This window comes from Phyllobates terribilis, unplaced genomic scaffold (genome assembly GCF_046119375.1).
Source record: "Phyllobates terribilis strain yellow unplaced genomic scaffold, ASM4611937v1 Scaffold_3__8_contigs__length_932513732, whole genome shotgun sequence".
In the NCBI taxonomy this organism is placed as follows: Eukaryota; Metazoa; Chordata; class Amphibia; order Anura; family Dendrobatidae; genus Phyllobates; species Phyllobates terribilis.
This window is the reverse complement of record NW_027362763.1, coordinates 689,452,903-689,476,122: the sequence shown is the minus strand read 5'-3', so window position 1 is coordinate 689,476,122 and position 23,220 is coordinate 689,452,903. Positions and strand designations below refer to the sequence as shown.

Here is a 23,220-nt window from a genome sequence, read left to right as displayed (position 1 = left end):
AGGGGGGAGGCTGCTTCTTATACGGAAGACTGAGGGGGGAAACTGCTCCTTATACACGGGACGGAGGGGGGGAGGGGAGGCTGCCCCTTACACACGGGATGGAGGGGGGGGGGAGACTGCCCCTTACACACGGGACGGAGGGGGGGGGGAGGCTGCCCCTTATACACGGGACGGAGGGGGGGAGGGGAGGCTGCCCCGTATACACGGGACGGAGGGGGGGGGGGGGGAGGCTGCCCCGTGTACACGGGGCATATATCTATCTATCTATCTATCTTGGATGTGACGGGTCTTGGAGTGGAGGTGATGTTCCTGTTCTCCGGGCCGACGTTATTGAGGCCTTTCAGTTATTGCCAATATTATTAGACAGCCCCAAATTCCCACAGTATAAAATATAAAGAATTCAGGAATCCAGGAAATCTCTTATTTTATTTACCGCAGAACAGATCAGAAGTTGAACATTGGACATTTTAGTAAGTGGTACTAATGAAAAATAGCCGGAGGGTCAATTTTCAACCAAGTGACATGACTGTGCATAAAAAGAGTTTGTTAGCGAGGCAGAGCCTCTCAGGAGCCAAGATGGTCAGAGGTCTCCAATATGTGATCAACTGCTGCGAACAATTGTGGCGCAAGTTCAGAAAAATGTTCCTCAACATAAAATTGTACAGACTTTGAATATCCTTCGTGTAGAGGACATGATCTCATCAAGAGGTTCTGGAGAAATCCATGTGCACAAAGGACAAGGCCCACTGTCACTATTGGATCGTAAAGCTGAAAAGAAGCATTATATCAGCACAATCCAGAAACGCTGCCGTCTTCTCTGGGCCAAAGCTCATTTATAATGGACGGAGGCAAAATGGAAAACTGTAATGTGGTCAGAGGTGTGAATTTCTTTTTAGAAACCACAGACGACATGTCCTGTAGACTCAGAAGGAGACGGACCTTTCCGGCCTGTTGTCGAGGAGACGGACCTTTCCGGCCTGTTGTCGAGGAGACGGACCTTTCCGGCCTGTTGTCGAGGAGACGGACCATCCGGCTGAGCAGTATATAGAGGTGTTAGAGCAACATCTGCTTCATCCAGACTATGCCTTTTTCTGGGAAGAACTTGTATACTTCAGCGGGACAGTGCAGAAGAAGAGTTCGGAGGATGAACCGGCCGCCGGCAGCCTGGACCATTCACCCATAGAAAATATTTGCTGCTGTATGTAACGAAAAGTCAAAGAGCAGCAAAAATCCGACAGACAAGAAGGGGACAACATTCCTCTTCTGAAGCTCCGCCTTTTGTCTCCTCACTTCCCCGACATTTAAAGACTGTTGTAAAAAGTAGAGAGGACGCTGCACAATGGTGGCCACGGCCCGGGCACGATTTTTTTGAGATGTCTCTGCCATCAATTTCTAAATAAGTTAATTGTTTCAAAATGAGAAATGTCCAACGTTCCCCTCTGACATATGTCCTCTGCTCTGCTGTGAATAAAATGCGGTGAAGAGAGATTTCCACATCATGTTTTTCTTTATATTTTATGTAGCATCCCAACTTTTTTGGAATTGGGGTTATATATATATATATATATATATATATATATATATATATATATATATATATATATATATATATATATATATATATATATATATATATTAGAATATCATTAAAGAGTTATTTTATTTCAGTTCTTCAATACAAAAAGTGAAACTCGTATATTATATAGAGTCATTACAGAGTGATCTATTTCAAGCGTTTATTTCTGTTAATGTTGATGATTATGGCTTACAGCCAATGAAAACACAAAAGTCATTATCTCAGAAAATTAGAATAATTAACAAAAAACACCTGCAAAGGCTTCCTAAGCGTTAAAAAAGGTCCCTTAGTCTGTTTCAGTAGGCTCTGCAATCATGGGGAAGACTGCTGACTTGACAGATGTCCAGAAGGCAGTCATTCACACACTCCACAAGGTCCCAGAGTTCCAATTTTAATTTGGAAATCAAGGTCCCAGAGTCTGGAGGAAGAGTGGAGAGGCCACAAACCAAGCTGCTGGAGGTCTAGTGTGAAGTTTCCACAATCAGTGATGGTTTGGGGGGCCATGTCATCTGCTGGTGTAGGGCCACTGTGTTTTATCAAGACCAAAGTCAGCGCAGCCGTCTACCAGGACATTTTACAGCCCTTCACGCTTCCCTCTGCCGACAAGCTTTTTGGAGATGGAAATGTCATTCTCCAGCAGGACCTGGCCCCTGTCCACACGGCCAAAAGTACCAATACCTGGTTTACACAACAGTATCACTGTGCTTGATTGGCAGCAAACTCGTCTGACCTTAACCCCTTAGAGAATCTATTATAGAGAATCTATGGGGTATTGTCAAGAGGAAGATGAGAGACACCAGACCCAACAATGCAGACGAGCTGAAGGCTACTATCAAGCAACCTGGGCTTCCATAACACCTCAGCAGTGCAACAGGCTGATCGCCTCCATGCCACATTGCCGCATTGATGCAGTAATTGATGCAAAAGGAGCCCCGACCAAGTATTGAGGGCATTTACTGAACATACATTTCAGTAGGACAACTTTTTGGATTTTAAAATCTTTTTTCAAGCTGTTGTTATAAAGTATTCTAATTTACTGAGATAATGACTTTTGTGTTTTCAATGGCTGTAAGACATAATCATCAACATTAACAGAAATAAACACTTGAAATAGATCACTCTGTGTGTAATGACTCTATATAATATGGGAGTTTCACTTTTTGTATTGAAGAACTGAAATAAATTTTGATGATATTCTAATTTAGTGAGATGCACCTGTACATTTGATTTTAGTGCCTTCTTAGACAAAGTGGAGACGATGACGTAGGTCCGGACGTCCTGTGTACATGTCACGGCTGCTGGTATGACTGAGCAGGGGGGCTCCATCCTCTCCATGTTAATGACATCACATTGGTCTGTGGTGACCACCAGCAGGTCTGAGCTTTCTGCTGACCCATCCTATCATGGATGAAATGGAACAAGAAGACCCTGCGTCATCCTCCTTCTCCCCATCACTGGACGCGGGGTCAGATCTGGGCGTCCTGGGGACCCTCCCTACAATATACACCCTCCTGGTCTCCCGATTTCACCAGGTCAGTACGTCTGTTCCATACTTGATTTATATGGGTCAGTCCCACAATATACTACTGCCATGTAGGAGGTGATATGGGGCAGACTCCAATGCAACCACAAGTTGCAGACAGTCTCATGATGTGCCGCCGCCGATGGAGAAGAGTCATATTAACGCGTTTGGCGATTTTGGAGTGATATTTAGCTGCAAGTTGTGAGACTTGTGACCCCGTTAGACACATATAGGTAGCACATGGTATAGATTTAAAGGGAACCTGTCAGCATGGAGGTAGTGGTGCGGCTGTGTTAGTGTTAGTCATCCCAATAAAAATGATTGTAGAGATCTGATGTGCTAGTCTAATGCAGGAGTCGTATGTAAATCAGACTGGAAGTGCACAGAGGGCGTGTCAGTGCACCTGAAAGCAGCCGACTAAGTGCATAGACACGCCCCCAGTGCTATTTTAGACTGATTTGCATATGGCTTCTGCACTAGTTCTCATGACTGTCCCATCGGATCTCTGCTACATAGGTATCATCTGTATTGGCAGATGAGCACCTATGCAGCCATACCACTGCTATTATGTTTTACATGGCTTCTTTTAATTCTGTGCTGGAAAAGGTGCTTGCAATTTGCAATCTATGGCTAAAAATCCAACTCCTCACGAAGAACCATCTCTGTAAGGCTGGAGCTCTGGTGCAACAATTGGTTATGAGTTTGGGCCATTTGCAAGAATTTCTGCCCTGCTGACCATTATAAACCCCCTCCACCTTCATCCCATTGAGATTATGTTAAAGGGGTATTTCTGTCTCCAAGATACTATCCCAATATGTAATTAGAAATGTAGTGTAGTTCTTCTGATTCACTATGTCTCTTACCCCATGTGTAGGGCATTGCAGTAGCTTAGGTATCCATGGTTACGACCACTAACAGCCAACTGACTGATTAACTGTCACCATAACCATGGATACCTAAGCTACTGAAATGCCCTGCACATGGGGTAAGCGACATAGCGAATCAGAAGAACTATACTACATTTCTAATTGGAGGTATTTGATAAGATTATTATTAGTAAACCTACTACATATTGGGATAGGATCTTGGAGATGGTGCACTGTGGCGAGTCTGAATATGCCAGATTATCAGAATTTATTCTGTACTATATAACAGATGAGCGGCTGCAGAGTTTTTCTGGATTGTGAGACTTGAGAGGGTTAAATCAAAAACATTTTTGATGCCATATTTTGGCTTTAATGTTTTATTTCACCTCTGAATATAGTGTGACGCTGGCACCTCTGTGATGGAGGAGGAGGGAGGGTTGTCCAATATGGTTTGCTCCAAAGTTCAGCCGGAGGCGTAGTGTAGACTTTAGTGCAAAGTAAACATTAGCGGATCTCCATCTTTATTTAAAGGTGATGTTTCACGTAGTGATTTTATTTTCTACTTTCTTTTTTTTTTTTTTTTTTCATTTGTTTTAAAAGGGTTAAAAAAACAAGTCGTCAGATATCTGCAGAGTAAGTGATAATAAGTGATAACTTATTGGTGGGTGGAGGTCCGAGCGCTGGTGCCTGCGCCGCTCCACAGAACTCAGATCTTTTATCCCTGTTAGAAATCGGCCGTGCGCCTCCCCGACCCCGCTCGATTTATTCCCTGTGAGGCTGCCGAGCGCCGCACCTGACTTTTTCCAGCAGACCCATAGGGAATGAATGGTCGGACATCCAACCTGCCGCTCCATTTGATGATGAGGATAACATTTTGCCATTCTGCTAATCGGTGCGGGTAGCAGAGGTTGCACGCCATCTGACTTTGTAAATTATCACCCATTCAGCAGATGAGGGATCACTTTTTTTCATCGAACGATCCATCTTAAGTCTGTGCTGTTGAATTCTATTGATGTGTGTTGTGGGCATGCTCAGTGAGCTGTGCAGAGGTCATGGTGCAGAGAGGGGGATGATTATGAGAAGTATCAGGCTTAGTGATCGGAGCGAAAACTGCAAGATTTCAGGATTATTTAATATAATGATGAAACAAAAACCCTCCCCATAAAATAAAGACAAAACCATAATTGAAACAAAGCTCTTTTTTTTCTGATAATACCTTCACTTTACGTGTTTTTAAAGGGATTATTCAGAGAAGAAGAAATATACTTTAAACCGATCGTCCCCCCCCTTCCCAAAAAAAGCCATATTTATGTCTCTGATCCACAGCCGCTACTGACTTAGCTTGGTTCCCGACCAGCGTTTACTTTCTGTCGGGAAGAGACCAGACAGGTGCACCATCCTGAGATAACTGGGTTTTCGAGCACCATCCCAAGATGTTTTAAAAATATTTTTCCTGGACAGTAGGAAAAGTAGACGGATAAAAGTGTTATATTCTACATCTCACCCAGTATGAAGGTGATACCACAGGGGGTGACCGCTGCTTAAGCTTTGACCACCTGCAGTGGCTAATGGGCGCATGTCCTCTGTGGGCAGCCGGCCGCCCACGTGGTCTCACCCTAAATGTTAAAAATTAGTTTGTGAAGCTCCACTTTACTAACTCTACTGATCCTCCGATGTATTCTGTCCAGATCATTTCTTACCCCTCGCCTCATTACCCCTGATACTGACTCCGGCCCATATTGGCAGTGTTAGTAGCAGAGGTAATGGCTGAGATAGTAATTTCATAGGAGATTGTACATTGAGCATCAGTGATTTTGCAGTTTGTTTAAAATGTCCGGTATCATCTATGACTATCGATTTCTAAAGCTCCTTATGTAGTGATTGTCCTCGCGGAGATCCAGGACTATTACAAGCAACGATTCCTTAGAGAAAAGTATGTAACTTGGCTCTCCTCCCGGGTGAAGAAAGTTTTACATCTTGGAGATTATACAGGTTGTCAAGCTGCTTCCTTCACATGGGAGTCAGTAAGAAGGTGGAAGCCGTGGTTTAAGCCAGTGTTTCCCAAACTCCAGTCCTCAGGGGCCTCTCAGATCATGTTCAGGATTTCCTTACCATTGCACTGGTGATGAAAATTATTATCAAAGCATCAGAAATTGCCACAGGATGTCTCACCTGTGCAATGCTAAGGAGATCCTGACAACATGATCTGTTGGGGGCCCCTGAGGACTGGAGTTTGTGAAACCCTCGTTCATGTCCTGAATGCCTCAGCCTAAGAATCACATGTTGGAGAGCACGGACTTGTAGAACGCAGTACACAGAGATTAGAGGTGGCGCTGTGTTACTGTCCATGCGGTCTAGCCGTTGTGTAAGGGTTCACATTCTTATATGCATCTCTTGACGTTACAGCTGGTGTCGGCTCTGCCAGAAGATCTCCAGCCCGGGCCTCATTTCCATGGCTTGCACTGGGAGCCGGTCATCATCACCTTCTTAGTGGGACTCGTCTCTTTCTTGATTCTCCTCTGGAGAACGTGTCTCTCGGTGAGTGCTCTCAGAAGGCGCTCTCTCTGCCTCCACTTCTCCTTCCAGGATAGAAAACAATCAAGAATAACGACCCATTTACTTGTACAGATTTCTGCCCATCAATGAGATAACAACGACCATAGGGACTATTATAATCCAGCCAATGATAACTGTATGGGGGGCAAACCGTTCCCGTACAGCATGCAGATTGTACTTACTCATTATTCATCTCTGATCGCTGCCTAGTGAACTGGTGTACTTACTAACGTTCATTCTACCCTTGTGCAAGGGTCTTTACAGGGTATTCCCATATTAAACAGTTTTGCCATAATGTCTGATGGGAGCTATTCCCACTTTTGGGTCCTGTGACCCCGTATTCAAAGCGGCCTCTTCACTTTTATTGGCAAAGGAGAGGTGGGAGCGCTCATCATTGGTCTGTAGCCCCCATATATTTTAATAGAGAAAGTGGGGGTCTCAATACCCTCATTCCCCCATCCGTCCCTCATGGACAAGGATCACAAGACCCCCCCCCAATTCTCCTGAAATGTGAGGGTCCCAATGTCAGTTATTGCATATCCTGGGGACGGGAAGGCCCCTTTATCTCCTGCCAATGGCAGCCGCACAGCAGCGATCCCGTACTCATCGCAGTAAGCCTGGAGCTTTTCTTAGCCGTCCGATAATCTCATTTGGCGAGCGTCCCCTCTCACTCCCCGGCCGCCCCCGCAGTCCTGACCTTTGTAGATGCATGTGTCAGGGGGACGTGTAGTAATACGTGTGATCTGTTCTCTTGCAGGTGAAGAGCAGAATGTATCAAGGTAAGTTTTCCTGATTGTCTAGGTCTTGTGTGTCAATCTGCCATTTACAAAGCTGCATCAGCAAAACCTCTCACTATGTCCAGCAAGTTATAAAAGCTGTTGGCACTTTTGCAGCCTTATTATGTCTGTGGGAGTTTTGGTGGCTTCCTTTCTTTTATGTAAGTTGTGCCGACTGTTTAGTTTAGAGCATCGTTGTAGCGGGCAGAGCTTTTTTAGCTCCAGAAACACCTCTAACGGGAATTTACCTCTCCAAGATCCTGTCCCAATATGTAGTAGGTGTAATAATAATAATGTTAGCAAATACATCCAATTAGAAATGTAGTATAGTTCTTATGATTAGCTATGTCGCTTACCCCATGTTCAGGGCATTGCAGTAGCTTGGGTATCCATGGTTACGTCCACTGATTTAGCCACAGATAGCTGTTGCTTGTCGTAACCATGGATGTCTAAGCTACTGCAGGGCCCTGCACATGGGGTAAGCGACTTAGCTAATCAGACGAACTATACTACATTTGTAATTGCAGTTATTTGCTAATATTATTATTACACCTACTACATATTGGGATAGGATCTTGGAGATGAGACAAAGTTAAAGGCGTTGCTTACCCCATGTGCAGGCATTGCAGTAGCTTAAGTATCCATGGTTACGACCATTAACAGCTAACTAACTGTGACTATATCAGTGGCCACAACCATGGATATCTAAGCTACTCCAATGCCCTGCACCTGGGGTAAGCGACATAGCGAATCAGAAGAACTATATAACTTTTTTTTAATTGGAGGTATTTGGTAATATTATTATTACACCTACTGCATATTGGGATAGGATCTTGGAGATGGCAACACCACTTTAACTTTGTCTCTGTAACTATTTTGAGCTTTAACCACATGGACATTCACTTTTAAAGGTTTATGCTTATCAACATTGCTGGTTGACAACCTAAAGTCCTTGTAAAGCAACTTTGCACTTTTAATTCTTATTAAAAGTCCTAGGCAAGGAGTACAGCACTTACAAGCTTGTTCTTGGCTGTAACATAGTTAGTAACATAGTTTTTGAGGTTGAAGGAAGACTAAGTCCATCTAGTTCAACCCATAGCCTAACATGTTGATCCAGAGGAAGGCAAAAAAAAAACCATGTGGCAAACACCAAGCTCCACATTGGGAGAAAAAATTCCTTCCTGACTCCATATGACAATCAGACTAGTTCCCTGGATCAACGCCCTATCAAGGAATCTAGTATATATAACCTGTAATATTATACTCTTCAAGAAAGGCATCCATGCCCTTAAATTTTAGTAGTGAATCACTCATTACAACATCATGCGGCAGAGAGCTCCATAGTCTCACTGCTCTTATAGTAAAGAATCCCCGTCTGTGATTATGATTAAACCTTCTTTCCTCCAGACGTAGAAGATGCCCCCTTGTCCCCGTCTCAGGCCTCAGAGTAAAAAGATCAGTAGAAAGGTCTTTGTACTGTCCCCTCATATACTTGTACATAGTAATAAGATCACCCCTAAGCCTTCTTTTTTCCACAGTAAATAACCCCAAGTGTAATAACCTGTCTTGGTATTGCAGACCCCCAGTCCTCTAATAACCTTGGTTGCTCTTCTCTGCACCCGCTCTAGTTCAGCTATGTCTTTCTTATACACCGGAGACCAGAACTGTACACAGTATTCTAAGTGTGGTCGCACTAGTGCCTTGTATAGAGGTAAAACTATGTTCTCCTCATGAGCATCTATGCCTCTTTTAATGCATCCCATTATTTTAGTAGAGCTTGTAAGTGCTGCTCTGATGCTGGCTAGATTGCTTTTATGCCCCTGGACTCCTTCGATGATGCAGAGGCAAAACTGCTTCATCGGAGAGCTCACAGATCATACCAGCAGTCTGTCAATGCCGCTGGTCCAAACTGTTAATCAAGCAGGAGAGTACCAGCCCTCCAACAGGCAGGAGGCGGGGCCCATGGTGCTCTCCTGCAGGGGGCTGGAGGCGGGGCCCATGGTGCTCTCCTGCGGGAGGCGGGGCCCATGGTGCTCTCCGGCAGGGGGGGGGGCGGGAGTCGGGGCCCGCGGCGTTCTCCTGCGGGGGCGGGAGTCGGGGCCCATGGTGCTCTCCTGCAGGGGGCTGGAGGCGGGGCCCATGGTGCTCTCCTGCGGGAGGCGGGGCCCATGGTGCTCTCCGGCAGGGGGGGGGCGGGAGTCGGGGCCCGCGGCGCTCTCCTGCGGGGGCGGGAGTCGGGGCCCGCGGCGCTCTCCTGCGGGGGCAGGAGTCGGGGCCCGCGGCGCTCTCCTGCGGGGGCGGCGGTCGGGGCCCGCGGCGCTCTCCTGCGGGGGCGGCGGTCGGGGCCCGCGGCGCTCTCCTGCGGGGGCGGCGGTCGGGGCCCGCGGCGCTCTCCTGCGGGGGCGGCGGTCGGGGCCCGCGGCGCTCTCCTGCGGGGGCGGCGGTCGGGGCCCGCGGCGCTCTCCTGCGGGGGCGGCGGTCGGGGCCCGCGGCGCTCTCCTGCGGGGGCGGCCGTCGGGGCCCGCGGCGCTCTCCTGCGGGGGCGGCCGTCGGGGCCCGCGGCGCTGTAATGCAGAAGATGTTAAAGTTGATAACAGCTCATCTCCTCTCATCTTGTCTTCTTCTGTCTCTTCATTTTCTGCTCCTTTGATGAACTTGTTCCTGTCGTGCTTTTGTTGTGGGTGCAACCGAAATTACACCACCCAAACCACAGCTTCCAACTGCTAAGTCACGTCTTACCTTAGACACGACTTCTTTTTTTTTTACAACCGTGAAGAAATCTAGAATATTTGAAATGTGAACAAAATTATATATCCTTTAGAATCAGATTTACTGTAATAAGAATCGGGAGTTGCCATGAAAAAAATTATAAAATTCCCTTTGGTCTAAGTAAAAACTGTGAAAATGTTTTGTTAATATCTTATTTTAGTGCTGAGATATGATTGCTTGAAGTTACAGACCTGAAGCCTGAGGCTGCACTACTGAGATGTTCTCATAACAACGTATCCCCTTCTGTCGGCCGCAGTGCTGTCGGGAGGGCGTAAATGGTTATTTGGATCCACTTTCCTTTTTCTTGCCTGATGAGTCAGGATTGTAATTTACACTACTCAAGGGGACTTGTTGTCTCAGTAGTGCAGCCTCAGGCTTCAGGCCTGTAACTTCAAGTCATCATATCTCATCACAGAAGGGAGATATTAAAAAGCCTTTTTCACATTTATTACTCTCCTCTAAAGAGCCCCTTCGATTTCTTTCTTCTCCTCTGTCTATTACACCGCAACCAGAAGCAAAAATGCATTTTTTTTTTTTTTTCCCCAGTGAATGAAAAGCAGCTTGCGGAGAAGATCGCGGCGCTGATGAAAGAGAAAAGCGAAGCGTTAGAAAAAATATCAGAGTTTGAAAAAAAGGTGAATTGGGGTGAACTGATGCTTTGAAGCTTTGATGTCATCTCACGGTAATTAACTCATTACTTGTGAATCCGCAGATAAAAGAGGTGAAGGAGTCTGAGGGCTCGACCCAGAAGAAGAGCAACCACCTGCAGGAAGAGGCCGCCGCTCTCAAGGTAATGGCAGATCTGTAGATTTCGACTAGGGCGAGACGTGACCCTGAACTTTTAGTAAAAGAAAATGACTCTTTGGTAACCGCTTGTCATTTTCTGTGCTCATTCATTTCCGAATATATGTAAACTGGTCAGAGGTAAATGGGAAGAGGAAAGAAGACCCTTCCTGGATGCAGCCAACATTAGAGGAATCCTTTATTGTGCTGTTATACTGTTAGGATCAGTGTATACATCATATGCAGTGTGCTCCCTCTAGTGGTGGCTCCAGAAATAATTATATTGCAGTGTGCTCCCTCTAGTGGTGGCTGCAGAAATAATTATATTGCAGTGTGATCCCTCTATTGGTGGCTGCAGAAATAATTATATTGCAGTGCTCTCCCTCTAGTGGTGGCTGCAGAAATAATTATATTGCAGTGCTCTCCCTCTAGTGGTGGCTGCAGAAATAATTATATTGCAGTGCTCTCCCTCTAGTGGTGGCTGCAGAAATAATTATATTGCAGTGTGCGCCCTCTAGTGGTGGCTGCAGAAATAATTATTTTGTAGTGTGCTCCCTCTAGTAGCGGCTGCAGAATTAATTTTTTTTCAGTGTGCTCTCTCTAGTGGTGGCTGCAGACATTTTTTTTAACCCCTTTAGTGACATCTGCCTTACATTTTTTTTAAATCAGATATTTTTTATTAAAATATTTTTAACATTACAAATAAACAACAGTGAGACATCACCAAACTGGTAGTGCCTCTCAAAACCCACACATTACTACCCCAAGAACCATATGACAAGAGCAAATTTTGTTATTACAGACCGTGTACTATCATATAGCTTATTTGACCGTTAAGGCATTGATAAATTGATCCAAGGATGTATAGCATAGCATCTGACAATCAGCAATTAGTTATACAGAATATGGGAGACCACAACATTTCAATCTCAAGTGATATTTAAATTAGACATGACACAATGACCATGAAACATGCTCCATTTACCCCAGATTTTGTCAAATTTACGTATAGCCTTCCGCTTTTTGTACACTCCCTCTTCTAATCTTAATAAAAGACGCATTCTATCCAGGAATTCTTGGAACCTGAGAGGGATCCAGCCAATGTGCAGCTATAAGCTTTCTGACCTGGTATAGAGTCCTCTTAATGGCTATTATTTCATCCTCTTCACATCCTATTATTTCCACATGGCCTAATACACATACTTTAGGATATAGGGGTAAATTACACTCAAACACAGTATTAATATATTGCACACACTCATTCCAGAATACCGCGACCCTCCTACACGTCCACATCATATTCATAAGATCTGCTCCTTCCTCTCCACATTTCGGACACATACTGTCATTCCTTACCCCAATGCGCTGTAGAAATTTGGGGGTTCTATATACTCTATGTAATAAATACAACTGTGAGAGTCTATGTGCTTCACATGTAGATAATGTCGGAACACTCTCCACCACATCTTCCCACTCCTCTGAGGATATAGTACCAATATCACATTCCCATCTCTCCTTGACATTTAAGGGTCTGTCCCACTGAAATTGCTGCATAAGTATCCTGTAAATTCTGGATATCATTCCCTTCCCACCTCTATGGCATAATAGCGCATTAAACAGTAGATGATGTTGGATTTTACTCTGCATATGTCGTGACTGTACAAACCATGCATGCCTCAATTGGAGATAAAAGTAGAAACTGGTTTGTGGGACACAATATTCGTCTTTTATCTGTTGGAACAATTTAAGTATTTCCCCCTCTAATATTTGCGCCACATTAGTTATTCCCAATTTTTCCCATATTCCAAATCCTTTCAATTTATGGATCTCTGGAAGGCCCGCATTATGCCACAACGGGGTAAACGGGGTAAAGCCTTTCATTCCCAACAGCAGTTTAATTTTCTGCCACGTTTTCCCCATAAGTGTTAGGGTCGGGAGGTGTCGCCTAGCATCCCACCCCGAGATTCCGGTTTCTAAAAAGGAGATAATCGGCAGATTGTGTGAAAGTAGGCGTATCAGTTTATCCAGGTTCCCCTGAACCAACCCAAGCTGTTGAGTCTGAGAGGCCAGAAAGTATATCCATGGATTAGGTGCGGCTAGTCCCCCCTGATCTTTGGGCCTTTGAAGTGTATTCAAACTAATTCTGGCCACCCCTTTTTTCCAGATCAGCTCCCGAAACAATGCCTGAAACTTATAAAATATTCTCATGGGGATCCAAACAGGTGAATTATGAAGGATATATAATAATTGGGGCATTAACACCATTTTAATTAGATTAGTTCGACCTACCACTGATAAGGGAAGTTTACCCCAAGTATTGGCCTTTTGTTGAAACCTGGCAAGCAGTTCAAGTAAATTTAAAGGAATATAATCTCCGATCGATGCGGTCACTCTAACTCCGAGATATTTGAATTCCCGCACAACCTTCAAGCTGGTACTCCCTACCTTCATATTCTGAGACAAACCATCAACCGGCATAAGGACTGATTTGTCCCAATTCATCCGCAAGCCAGAATAATCTCCAAACTCCGTTATTAGATTCATAGCCGCCATCAGAGATTGTTCCGTGTCACCCAGAAACAACAGAAGGTCGTCGGCATATAAGGCTACCCGCTCCTCCAGTGTTTTGTAGCAGAACCCCTGTATTTCGCTGCTGGAACGAAGCTTAACAGCCAACGGCTCCACAGCCAGGGCGAATAGTAGGGGGGACAACGGGCAGCCTTGACGCGTGCCTCTGCCCATTTCAATGTTACCAGAAAGATTGCCATTAATTCTAATCCGAGCTACCAGATTGCTATATAAAAGTTGCACCCAGGCTCGAAATTCAGCACCAAATCCCATCTTTCTCAAAACAGCCCATAAGTACTCCCACTCGACACTATCAAAAGCCTTAGCGGCATCAAGCGATAGCACTGCCCTACCACCCACATTGTGTGGCTGCAACAGCCGTACTAAGGAAAAGCCGACGCAAATTAATTGCCGTTAACTTGGCTGGTATAAATCCAGTCTGGTCTTCTGCAATCAGGTGCGTAATAACCGCCCCCAATCTGGTAGCCAGGATCTTAGCTAGAATTTTTACATCTACCGAGAGTAAGGATATTGGCCTATATGATTCAGGGTTTAGGGCATCCTTTCCAGGTTTAAGCAAAAGAACTATGTTGGCCTCCCTCATTGAAGTCGGCAAGGTCCCCCTCTCCTTTGCTTCCCTAAAGACTTCCAGTAACCTGGGAAGTAAAACCCCCCCAGCCTCCTTATAAATTTCCGCGGGGATCCCATCAGCACCAGGGGCCTTGTTATTTTGAAAATCTTTTAAAGCTTCCTGCATCTCCTCCAGGGTGATTGGTGCATCTAATTGTTCTCTCTGGCTATCTGTTAGGCATGGTATTTGCATAATATGAAGGTATAGATCTATGTCCCTTTGCTCGTTAGTCTGTTTGGAGGCATATAATTGTCTGTAAAACTGAAAAAATTCTTCCATTATAGCTTTTGAGTCAGTAATTATCGCACCCCTAGTATCCCTGATAGCTGCAATCATAGGAGCCCCAGTCTGGGCCTTGGCTATAGTGGCCAGCAAGTGTCCTGCACTTTCTCCCTCCACATAAAACTGTTGTTTAAGAAAGAATCGTTTATGTTCTGCTTGTTTCAATATATGATCATTCAGTGTATCCTGTGCCCGTATCCAGTGTTCCCTATTCTCTATGATTGGAGACTCAACATACCTCTGTTCCAGTATGTCTACTTCTCTCCGCATCTCCTGGGTACGAGCCCTGTTTCTGGATTTAACCACGGAAATCTCCTTAATCAGGATCCCCCTTAAGAACGCCTTCATGGTTTCCCATACCATATTTAAAGGAGCAGAGCCTATATTGTCTTTAAAGAAATAATCTAATTTACCTGCTAAATCCACCTGTTCCCCAAACACGTCCAGCCAGTAGGGGTTAAATCTCCACAATACTCTTTTATTTGTAATGCCAGAATCTACCCCCAAAACTACCAATAATGGGGAATGATCAGATAACATTCTTGTGCAGTATTCTACTTTAGTGACTAGAGGGACTAGATGACTATTTCCCAGAGCCAGGTCAATTCTGGACAGAGAAGAATAGGATGCTGAATAACACGAATACTGCTTAACATTTGGGAATCGAGCCCGCCACACATCTACCAAGCTAATTTCCTGCAGGACCCTTGCCAATGACGTCTCTTGAGCAGCCCCTCCCCCCACATTACCCCTATACTTGTCAAGCTCAGGGTGTAGATACATATTAAAATCTCCGATGACTAACAGGGGTATGGTAGCAAATTCCGTTATCCATGGGAATATTTGGCGCAAAGTCTGTATAGAGAAAGGTGGAGGAATATATAGAGCGATTAGGCAAATTCTAAGCCCAGCCACTCTGCACACTAGGCACACATACCTACCCTCCCTGTCACAGATACTTTTTTTCACATTCAAAGGGTAAATTCAGATGAATCAATATACTAACCCCCCTAGAGTAAGTACTATGTGTAGAATGATATGCTGGCCCCCTCCAAAGCTTGCTCAGTGCCCCAGCGGCCTCCATATTGCAATGCGTCTCTTGCAGACAGATTATCGAGTCCCGATATTCCTTAAGATATTTAAGTGCTGCAAATCTTTTGCCGTGATCTCCCATACCTCTAATATTCCAGGATACTACATTAATCTGCTTAACCATGCTTCAACAATTGAAAATGGACCGTCGCATACATCCCTCCGCACCCACTCGTGTGTCTGACCATCAAGATTATAGTATTGTATTAATACACAGTCTGCACCAAACAAAGTAAATTCTGTTCTTTTACCCCCCCTCACTACCTCATTTAACACCTCCCCCCTTAATCAAATGAATACCAACAGCCGTACTATGTAGAGTCTGGTGTTTAGCCTCATGCAGCCTAGTAGGCCTTAAGCACACGAGGCGCCGCAACATGAGTTGCATCAGAGACTCCCTCATTCCCCCCCACACAACGTTCCCAGAACATTCAAACGGCAGAGTGTCTTAACCCTGCCTATACATTGTAGGTGAAACCAGCACCTCAACAACTATGTAAGTATATTGGCCTGCCCGAGGTATATATGAGAGCCAGGTTATGAGCAGTATACAATAACTGTAAAATAACAATCATAACACTTATGGACATAAATTCAGTAGGCAACAGAGGAGTATTATCCACTAGAATTCAAAATCCCTGGATTATTATATTATATTCTGTCAAGGATCTTCACAAAATTGGCGTCAGCCCGCCCGGATTTGTCTCTCTTTTAAGTCCAGCCACTTTACAGCCTCCTTTGGTGAATCAAAAAAATGAGTTTCACCCAGTGCTGTGACCCGCAGCCGTGCAGGATATAGCATTGCATAGGGTACTTGAAGTGCTCTCAATCTGCGCTTGACATCTTGAAATTGGGCGCGTCTCTTTTGAACCTCCACAGAAAAGTCAGGATAGAAGGACACTCTCGCCCCCTCTATACATAAGTCATTAGCCGACCGCGCCAATTGCAGGATTTTATCTCTATCCCGAAAATGCAGCATTTTAATTAAGACTGTACGTGGCATTGCCCCAGGAGGTGGAGGTCTGGTGGGGACCCTGTGTGCCCTCTCAATAGCAAACATTTTAGAGAATTTATCTTTTCCAAAGGATTGCAGCAGCCATGTCTCAAAAAAATCCACCACCTCTCTGCCCTCTGCTTTCTCAGGCACACCCACAATACGCACGTTATTTCTTCTTAGGCGATTTTCAAGATCATCCGTTTTGTTGAGTAAATAGTTGATAGTCAGTAGCTGTTTTAAGTGTTTTAGTCATAGGAGTCACAGTATCCTCCAAATCCCCCACTCTGCCTTCTGTTGCAGTGAGGCGCTCCCTCATTTTCTGCAAATCATGGCGTATATGAGATATTTTCACAGACCCTATATGTTCAGTAAGATCTGCTTTGCTATGTGAGATGGCCAGCAGCACATCTTTTAAAGTAGGCTCATCATCCTTTGTCACTATGTCAGCATCACTGGTAACCTGAGCCTCTCTGCTGGGGGCAGTAGTTGGATTGGGAGTCTGTATTTTCCTTTGACATGGCTTCTCCTGTGCCTCCCCCGCTGCCCTCTCCACATCCCCCTCCGTTACCGTGCCTTTCACTGACTGCACATTCTGATCGGGTGCAGGCTCCTCAGCTCCTCCGCCGTGTGCATATTTGGAAAGCCGGATCGCCGTCTCCATGTGCTTCTCCCGCTGCCTTGGAGTCTCTGTCCCCGCCTCAGAGGCCGCGGCGCCATTTTGGCCCTCGTGCTGCGATGCACTGGCCGCCTGTTTCTGCTTGCTGTCTCGCCGGGTCATCCCGTACTGCACCACCGATTGCTCCCTCGCACTCCTGAGACCCCAGGCCACCTGGTAAGTCCTCTCAAGTATAGTATTTCCCTCGGGCAGGAAGGATTACAGGACAGGGTTACAGGAGCTCCTCTGCCTCACGTCTGCTCACATACTCGGCCAGGCCACGCCCCATCTGCCTTACATTTACTGTACAGTGGATGCGCGGACTTGCTGCGGAGCTTGCTCAGAGTATCTGCTGCAGTCAGGGCCGCTCAGATCCCAACACTATAACCTCTTAGATACTCCTGTCAATCATGACTTAGGCATTTAGGAAGTTAGGAATGGGGCGGGGAGTCGCTTCTGACTCTGTTGGCATCTCCGCAAGGTGGTCACAGGGGGCTGATGGGTTATCAAGGCCCCAGGTTGGGCTTTGTTGAAAACCTGAAATGACACAATACCCTGCAATACTACTGTAGGCGATCAAGTGATTGCAAGTTCCAAAATAACTACTTTTTACTATATGGATGCATTCATTTCTACGGCATATTGACCGATAAGTGGAGATCAATGACAAACATTCACTTTCCTTTCATACCTGCGGTTTGTTACTTGTAGAGACAGATGGTGGGGGAGTTATTAATGGTTTTAATGCTGAAGTTACCAGTGTATTGGTGACATAAGTAACAGAAGGAGAATATAGAAACGTTTATAGATGGAAGATATAAAGGTTTCCGCTTTCCTTTCCTCCAGGCGACTATTAAGGAGCTGAAGAACAACAACAAACACTTAGACGCCCGAATGAGGAACTTGCTTCAGGAGTTGGAGTCTCAGAAGGAACAGAACAAGAGAAAGCAGGAAATGGTGAGAAGGGGACGGCGGTAACTTATCTCCGGGGTCACCCCTAGTGTGACAGATGGAAATACTTCATGTCACTCCATGGCTTCTTGAAGGGAATACATCATGTCTGACAGGTGCCCAGGATGTCGGCTACAAGCAGGTTTTCTTCTGGTTTGTGTCAGACTCACGGCAGCGTTTTCTGTGATTGTAAGTGACAGGAGCAGAGTGTGAAGGGGGCTGGCTGATTGCAGGAGTCTGGCTGCTTGGCTATTGAATTGAGCAGTCTGCCAGCCCCCTTCCACCACAGCACAGGTCACGTGCCGACACTGAAACCTCTGTCCCGCTGGGACCGGAGCTTGTAGATAAATATTGCGGCATCTTTCAGGCATCACGTATGTTAAAAAGTTGCAGAGTTCACTAACTTAGTGGAGCGATCACAGTCTGGGGCTGCTCTTTTTATTTAATAAGAATGATCTTTACAAATATAAGTAAATGACAAAAGTGCACAGGACACGTCCCAATTTTTACCAAAACCGGGATCTGAATTTCTGAATTGTGGGATCTCCGCATGCAAGAGCCGGATCCCTCAACCCTCCGCAGTCCCCCCTCACAGTGAAAGTGCGAGGTCTCGCTCTGTGCATCAACCCAGCGCTGCCATGTCCTTTACTAAGCGGTTACTGACCGGTAACACCCTGAGAGCGGAAATCGTCAGTGCAAAGAGCGAGATCTCACTATAACACTGGGAGAAGGGCCGCGGAGGGATGTGGGGTCCTGCGCTCTATGCTGGGATGCCAAAACCTGGAAGCTCGGGCCCGACTTGTGCTAGAAAGTTTGACCCTTTCTCAAAATAGAGGGTTCTGTGCGCTTTTGTCAATAATTTGGCTGCCCTGCGCCTTTCATAAATAAAAAAGGCATGAATGAGTGAGAACACACACACACCTCCTTATAAAGGAGTCGTCTACTAATGGACAACCCCTGCTTAATCCGTTCAGGGCCCCATAAAAACTCAACAGTCTATAATCTATACCTCCCCCATCGGTTTTGTTCCAGAGATGTCAGCGCTGATGTTCTTGGCGGATAACGTGACATTCACTGAAGCGGTCCCATGACACAACAATGTCCCGTTGTCCGCTGGAGGGTACCAGCGCTGGGTAGATATAGAGTTTTTATATATACAGTGCTGGCCAAAAGTATTGGCACCCCTGCAATTCTGTCAGATAATACTCAGTTTCTTCCTGAAAATGATTGCAATCACAAATTCTTTGGTATTATTCTCTTCATTTAATTTGTCTTCAATGAAAAAAGCACAAAAAGAATTGTCCTAAAGCCAAATTGGATATAATTCCACACCAAACCTAAAAAAGGGGGTGGACAAAAGTATTGGCACTGTTTGAAAAATCATGTGATGCTTCTCTAATTTGTGTAATTAACAGCACCTGTAACTTACCTGTGGCACCTAACAGGTGCTGGCAATAACTAAATCACACTTGCAGCCAGTTAACATGGATTAAAGTTGACTCAACCTCTGTCCTGAGTCCTTGTGTGTACCACATTGAGCATGGAGAAAAGAAAGAAGACCAAAGAACTGTCTGAGGACTTGAGAAACCAAATTGTGAGGAAGCATGAGCAATCTCAAGGCTACAAGTCCATCTCCAACGACCTGAATGTTCCTGTGTCTTCCGTGTGCAGTGTCATCAAGAAGTGTAAAGCCCATGGCACTGTGGCTAACCTCCCTAGATGTGGACGGAAAAGAAAAATTGACGAGAGATTTCAACGCAAGATTGTGCGGATGGTGGATAAAGAACCTCGACTAACATCCAAAGAAGTTCCAGCTGCCCTGCAGTCCGAGGGTACAACAGTGTCAACCCGTACTATCCGTCGGCGTCTGAATGAAAAGGGACTGTATGGTAGGATACCCTGGAAGACCCCACTTCTTACCCCGAGACATAAAAAAGCCAGGCTGGAGTTTGCCAAAAGTTACCTGAGAAAGCCTAAAGCGTTTTGGAAGAATGTTCTCTGGTCAGATGAGACAAAAGTAGAGCTTTTTGGGAAAAAGCATCAACATAGAGTGTACAGGAAAAAAAAAAAGAGGCATTCAAAGAAAAGAACACGGTCCCTACAGTCAAACATGGCGGAGGTTCCCTGATGTTTTGGGGTTGCTTTGCTGCCTCTGGCACTGGACTTCTTGACCGTGTGCATGGCATTATGAAGTCTGAAGACTACCAACAAATTTTGCAGCATAATGTAGGGCCCAGTGTGAGAAAGCTGGGTCTCCCTCAGAGGTCATGGGTCTTCTAGCAGGACAATAACCCAAAACACACTTCCAAAAGCACTATAAAATGGTTTTAGAGAAAGCACTGGAGACTTCTAAGGTGGCCAGCAATGAGTCCAGACCTGAATCCCATAGAACACCTGTGGAGAGATCTCAAAATGGCAGTTTGGAGAAGGCACCCTTCAAATATCAGGGACCTGGAGCAGTTTGCCAAAGAAGAATGGTCTACAATTCCAGCAGAGCATTGTAAGAAACTCATTGATGGTTACTGGAAGCGGTTGTTCGCAGTTATTTTGGCTAAATGTTGTGCAACCAAGTATTAGGCTGAGGGTGCCAATACTTTTGTCTGGCCCATTTTTGGAGTTTGTGTGAAATGATCAATGATTTGATTTTTGCTTCATTCTCTTTTGTGTTCAGGAAGAAACTGAGTATTATCTGACAGAATTGCAGGGGTGCCAATACTTTTGGCCAGCACTGTATATATAATCGTACATGTTGGTCTTAAAGGGGCTGTTCAGTAATGGACAACCCCTGCTTAATCAATTTAGGGCTATCTATCTATCTATCTATATAGATATATATATCCATAGCCCTAAATTGACTAAGCAGGAGTTGTCCATTACTGAACAGCTCCTTTAAGACCAACATGTAAGACTATTAACAGACATATATCCATGTCTTACTACATATGATAATATATATATATCTCACGTAGTATCTACCTTCTCTTGTCAGAAATTATCGTGATTGTAGATTAGTATGTCATCATATGAATTGATGGAATAAAACTACTCTTTCCATTTGCAGATCTACGAAGGGCAGAAATCTGTAGAGCAGCTGAAAGATCAGTTTGTGCAAAACTCTGCAGAGCTCTCGGAGGTAAGCTCAGCCCTCCGTGAATGAAAAGAATTCATTAAAGCGCACCTGTCAGCAGGACTGTGCTCAGTAAACCACATACACTGTCAGGTGGGCGCCGTTACACTGCTTAATATGATACCTTGGCTGATGAAATCCGTCCTGTGGTTCTTGTGTAATCTTTACTTTCAGTTTGGAGATAATGATATGCTCGTGCTCCGAGGCGGCCTGTGGGGGGCGCTCTATCTGGTGCTCTGCTTACATATTCATCTGTATGCCCTTATGACAGCTCACTGTGCCTTCACTGACCTGCGTCCTATTTTAACTAGCCCCGCACTACTAGATGCATTCTGTAAAATAGGAGGCAGGTCAGTGAAGGCACAGTGACCTGTTATAAGAGCATACAGATGAATATGTAAGCAGAGCACCAGATAGAGCGCCCCCCACAGGCCGCCCTGAAGCAAGAGTATATCATTATCTCCAAACTGAAAGTAAAGATTACACAAGAACCACAGGACGGATTTCATCAACCAAGGTATCGTATTAATGAGTGTAACGGCGCCCACCTGACAGTGTATGTGGTTTAGTGAGCACAGTCCTGCAGACAGGAGCGCTTTAAAGGGTTTGTCCAGCACTACTTCTGCATCAGGTGAGATTCGCTACTTTTGCCAGGTAGGGAGTGCTCTGCAGGCCGGTATCGAACTTCTGCAGCCAGCTGAAGCCACATCAGTAACCCCCCTCAGCTTCCTATGCTGGAGTGACAGGATCTGGATCTTGATTTGTCACTTTATATGAGGATTGTTTTTAATAATCCATATTTCATAAAACATTGTCTAATCACAACTTGCCCTTTCCCTGTGCCCTTGTTGAGCCCCTCTGAGCCGGAGGGAGAAGCTGCGGTTTTCACCCTTGCGGACTGTGTGTGGCCTCTTATCATGCGGTCGGCCATTGATTTGACTGTTGCATGTAATATTACACTGCAGGGAAATGAGCAGCACACAGCAGGTTTCTATGCAAGATTGGCAGCAATCCTCCAGGCTCCGATCAGCTGATCCTATCAAACACACAATTGTTATAAGCAGCGCTCTTAGTTTTTCTCGCTCATTGTGCCCTTTTTTTCTTTGTTTCAGTTGCAAATTGCATTAAACGAGGCAAAAATGAAAGAGCAGAAGGTCCGAAACAACGTCCGTATTTTGCAAGAGGAGAACGCTCGGCTGAAGGACAGGAAGGAGCAGGTACGACCCGAACTGAACAACTTACCAGTGTCCTAGTGACCTCCGTCCACCATTTCTTCTTGTTATTTAGTCATGCAAATAACATGCAATCAGTGCCGCTGCTCCCAGGCGTCAGCAGATGGTTTCCATTCACTGCAGGTTACGATTCCTCGTCACATGTCCTTTCTTTTTGCTGTAGCTCCTGCAGGAAGCGGACGGATGGAGCGAGAGACAGCGGGAGCTCGATGAGCAGATCCACCTCCAGCAGAAATCGCACAAGGATTTGGAGGAAGCTCTGGCCTACAAAGAAAATGAGATTGAGGTAAAATGATTTCTCTGTTGCTTTAAGTTCTCTCCATCTTGTTACATTTGTACATTTGGCTGTGACCTCCCTGCTATATTCCCTGTAAGACAGCCGAGACACGGGCACCGATTCCTCCAACCTGGGCAATGCAGAACGGTGTCACATAAAAATTTAAGGCTTATTTTTTTTGCACCAAACTTACATTTCTGCCGTTATTCTTTGCAATATGTACAATGTCAAGATCCCCCTATATGTCCAGCTCAAGTGTTTGTCATGTGAGCGCAGATATGTGGTTTGCGTGGTTGTGGTCTTCTGCTAACGAGCTTCTCATCCACTTCTGGAACATGTCGAGAAGCAGGAAAATGTGCTGCTCAGCCTGTGACTGCAAGTGTACACATCACTGAAAATAGGGGGGAAGTAAAGTGCAGGCCGTGCATCCGGGACTGCTACACACCGCCGATAGGCATGTCAGAGCCCTGTACTCAGGATCTATGGGGGTCCCAGTGGTCAGACCCCAAGAAATCAGCAACATTAAATGTTGGGAATAAGACTTCAACATACAGCGCCTA

The 23,220-nt window shown here is 45.4% G+C and overlaps 1 protein-coding gene across 2 annotated transcripts in view; it reads left to right on the top strand.

Annotated features, from left to right (window-relative positions):
- Nucleotides 1-23,220, top strand: part of MIA3 (MIA SH3 domain ER export factor 3) — an 89,971-nt gene that overhangs the window by 35,133 nt on the left and 31,618 nt on the right. For both annotated transcript variants that reach the window (XM_073671897.1, XM_073671896.1), the window contains exons 7-14: nucleotides 6,371-6,502; nucleotides 7,278-7,299; nucleotides 10,612-10,700; nucleotides 10,778-10,855; nucleotides 17,920-18,030; nucleotides 21,086-21,157; nucleotides 22,264-22,368; nucleotides 22,547-22,669. In XM_073671897.1, the coding sequence (XP_073527998.1) occupies nucleotides 6,371-6,502; nucleotides 7,278-7,299; nucleotides 10,612-10,700; nucleotides 10,778-10,855; nucleotides 17,920-18,030; nucleotides 21,086-21,157; nucleotides 22,264-22,368; nucleotides 22,547-22,669 (732 nt within the window). The remainder of the gene's footprint in view (nucleotides 1-6,370; nucleotides 6,503-7,277; nucleotides 7,300-10,611; nucleotides 10,701-10,777; nucleotides 10,856-17,919; nucleotides 18,031-21,085; nucleotides 21,158-22,263; nucleotides 22,369-22,546; nucleotides 22,670-23,220) is intronic.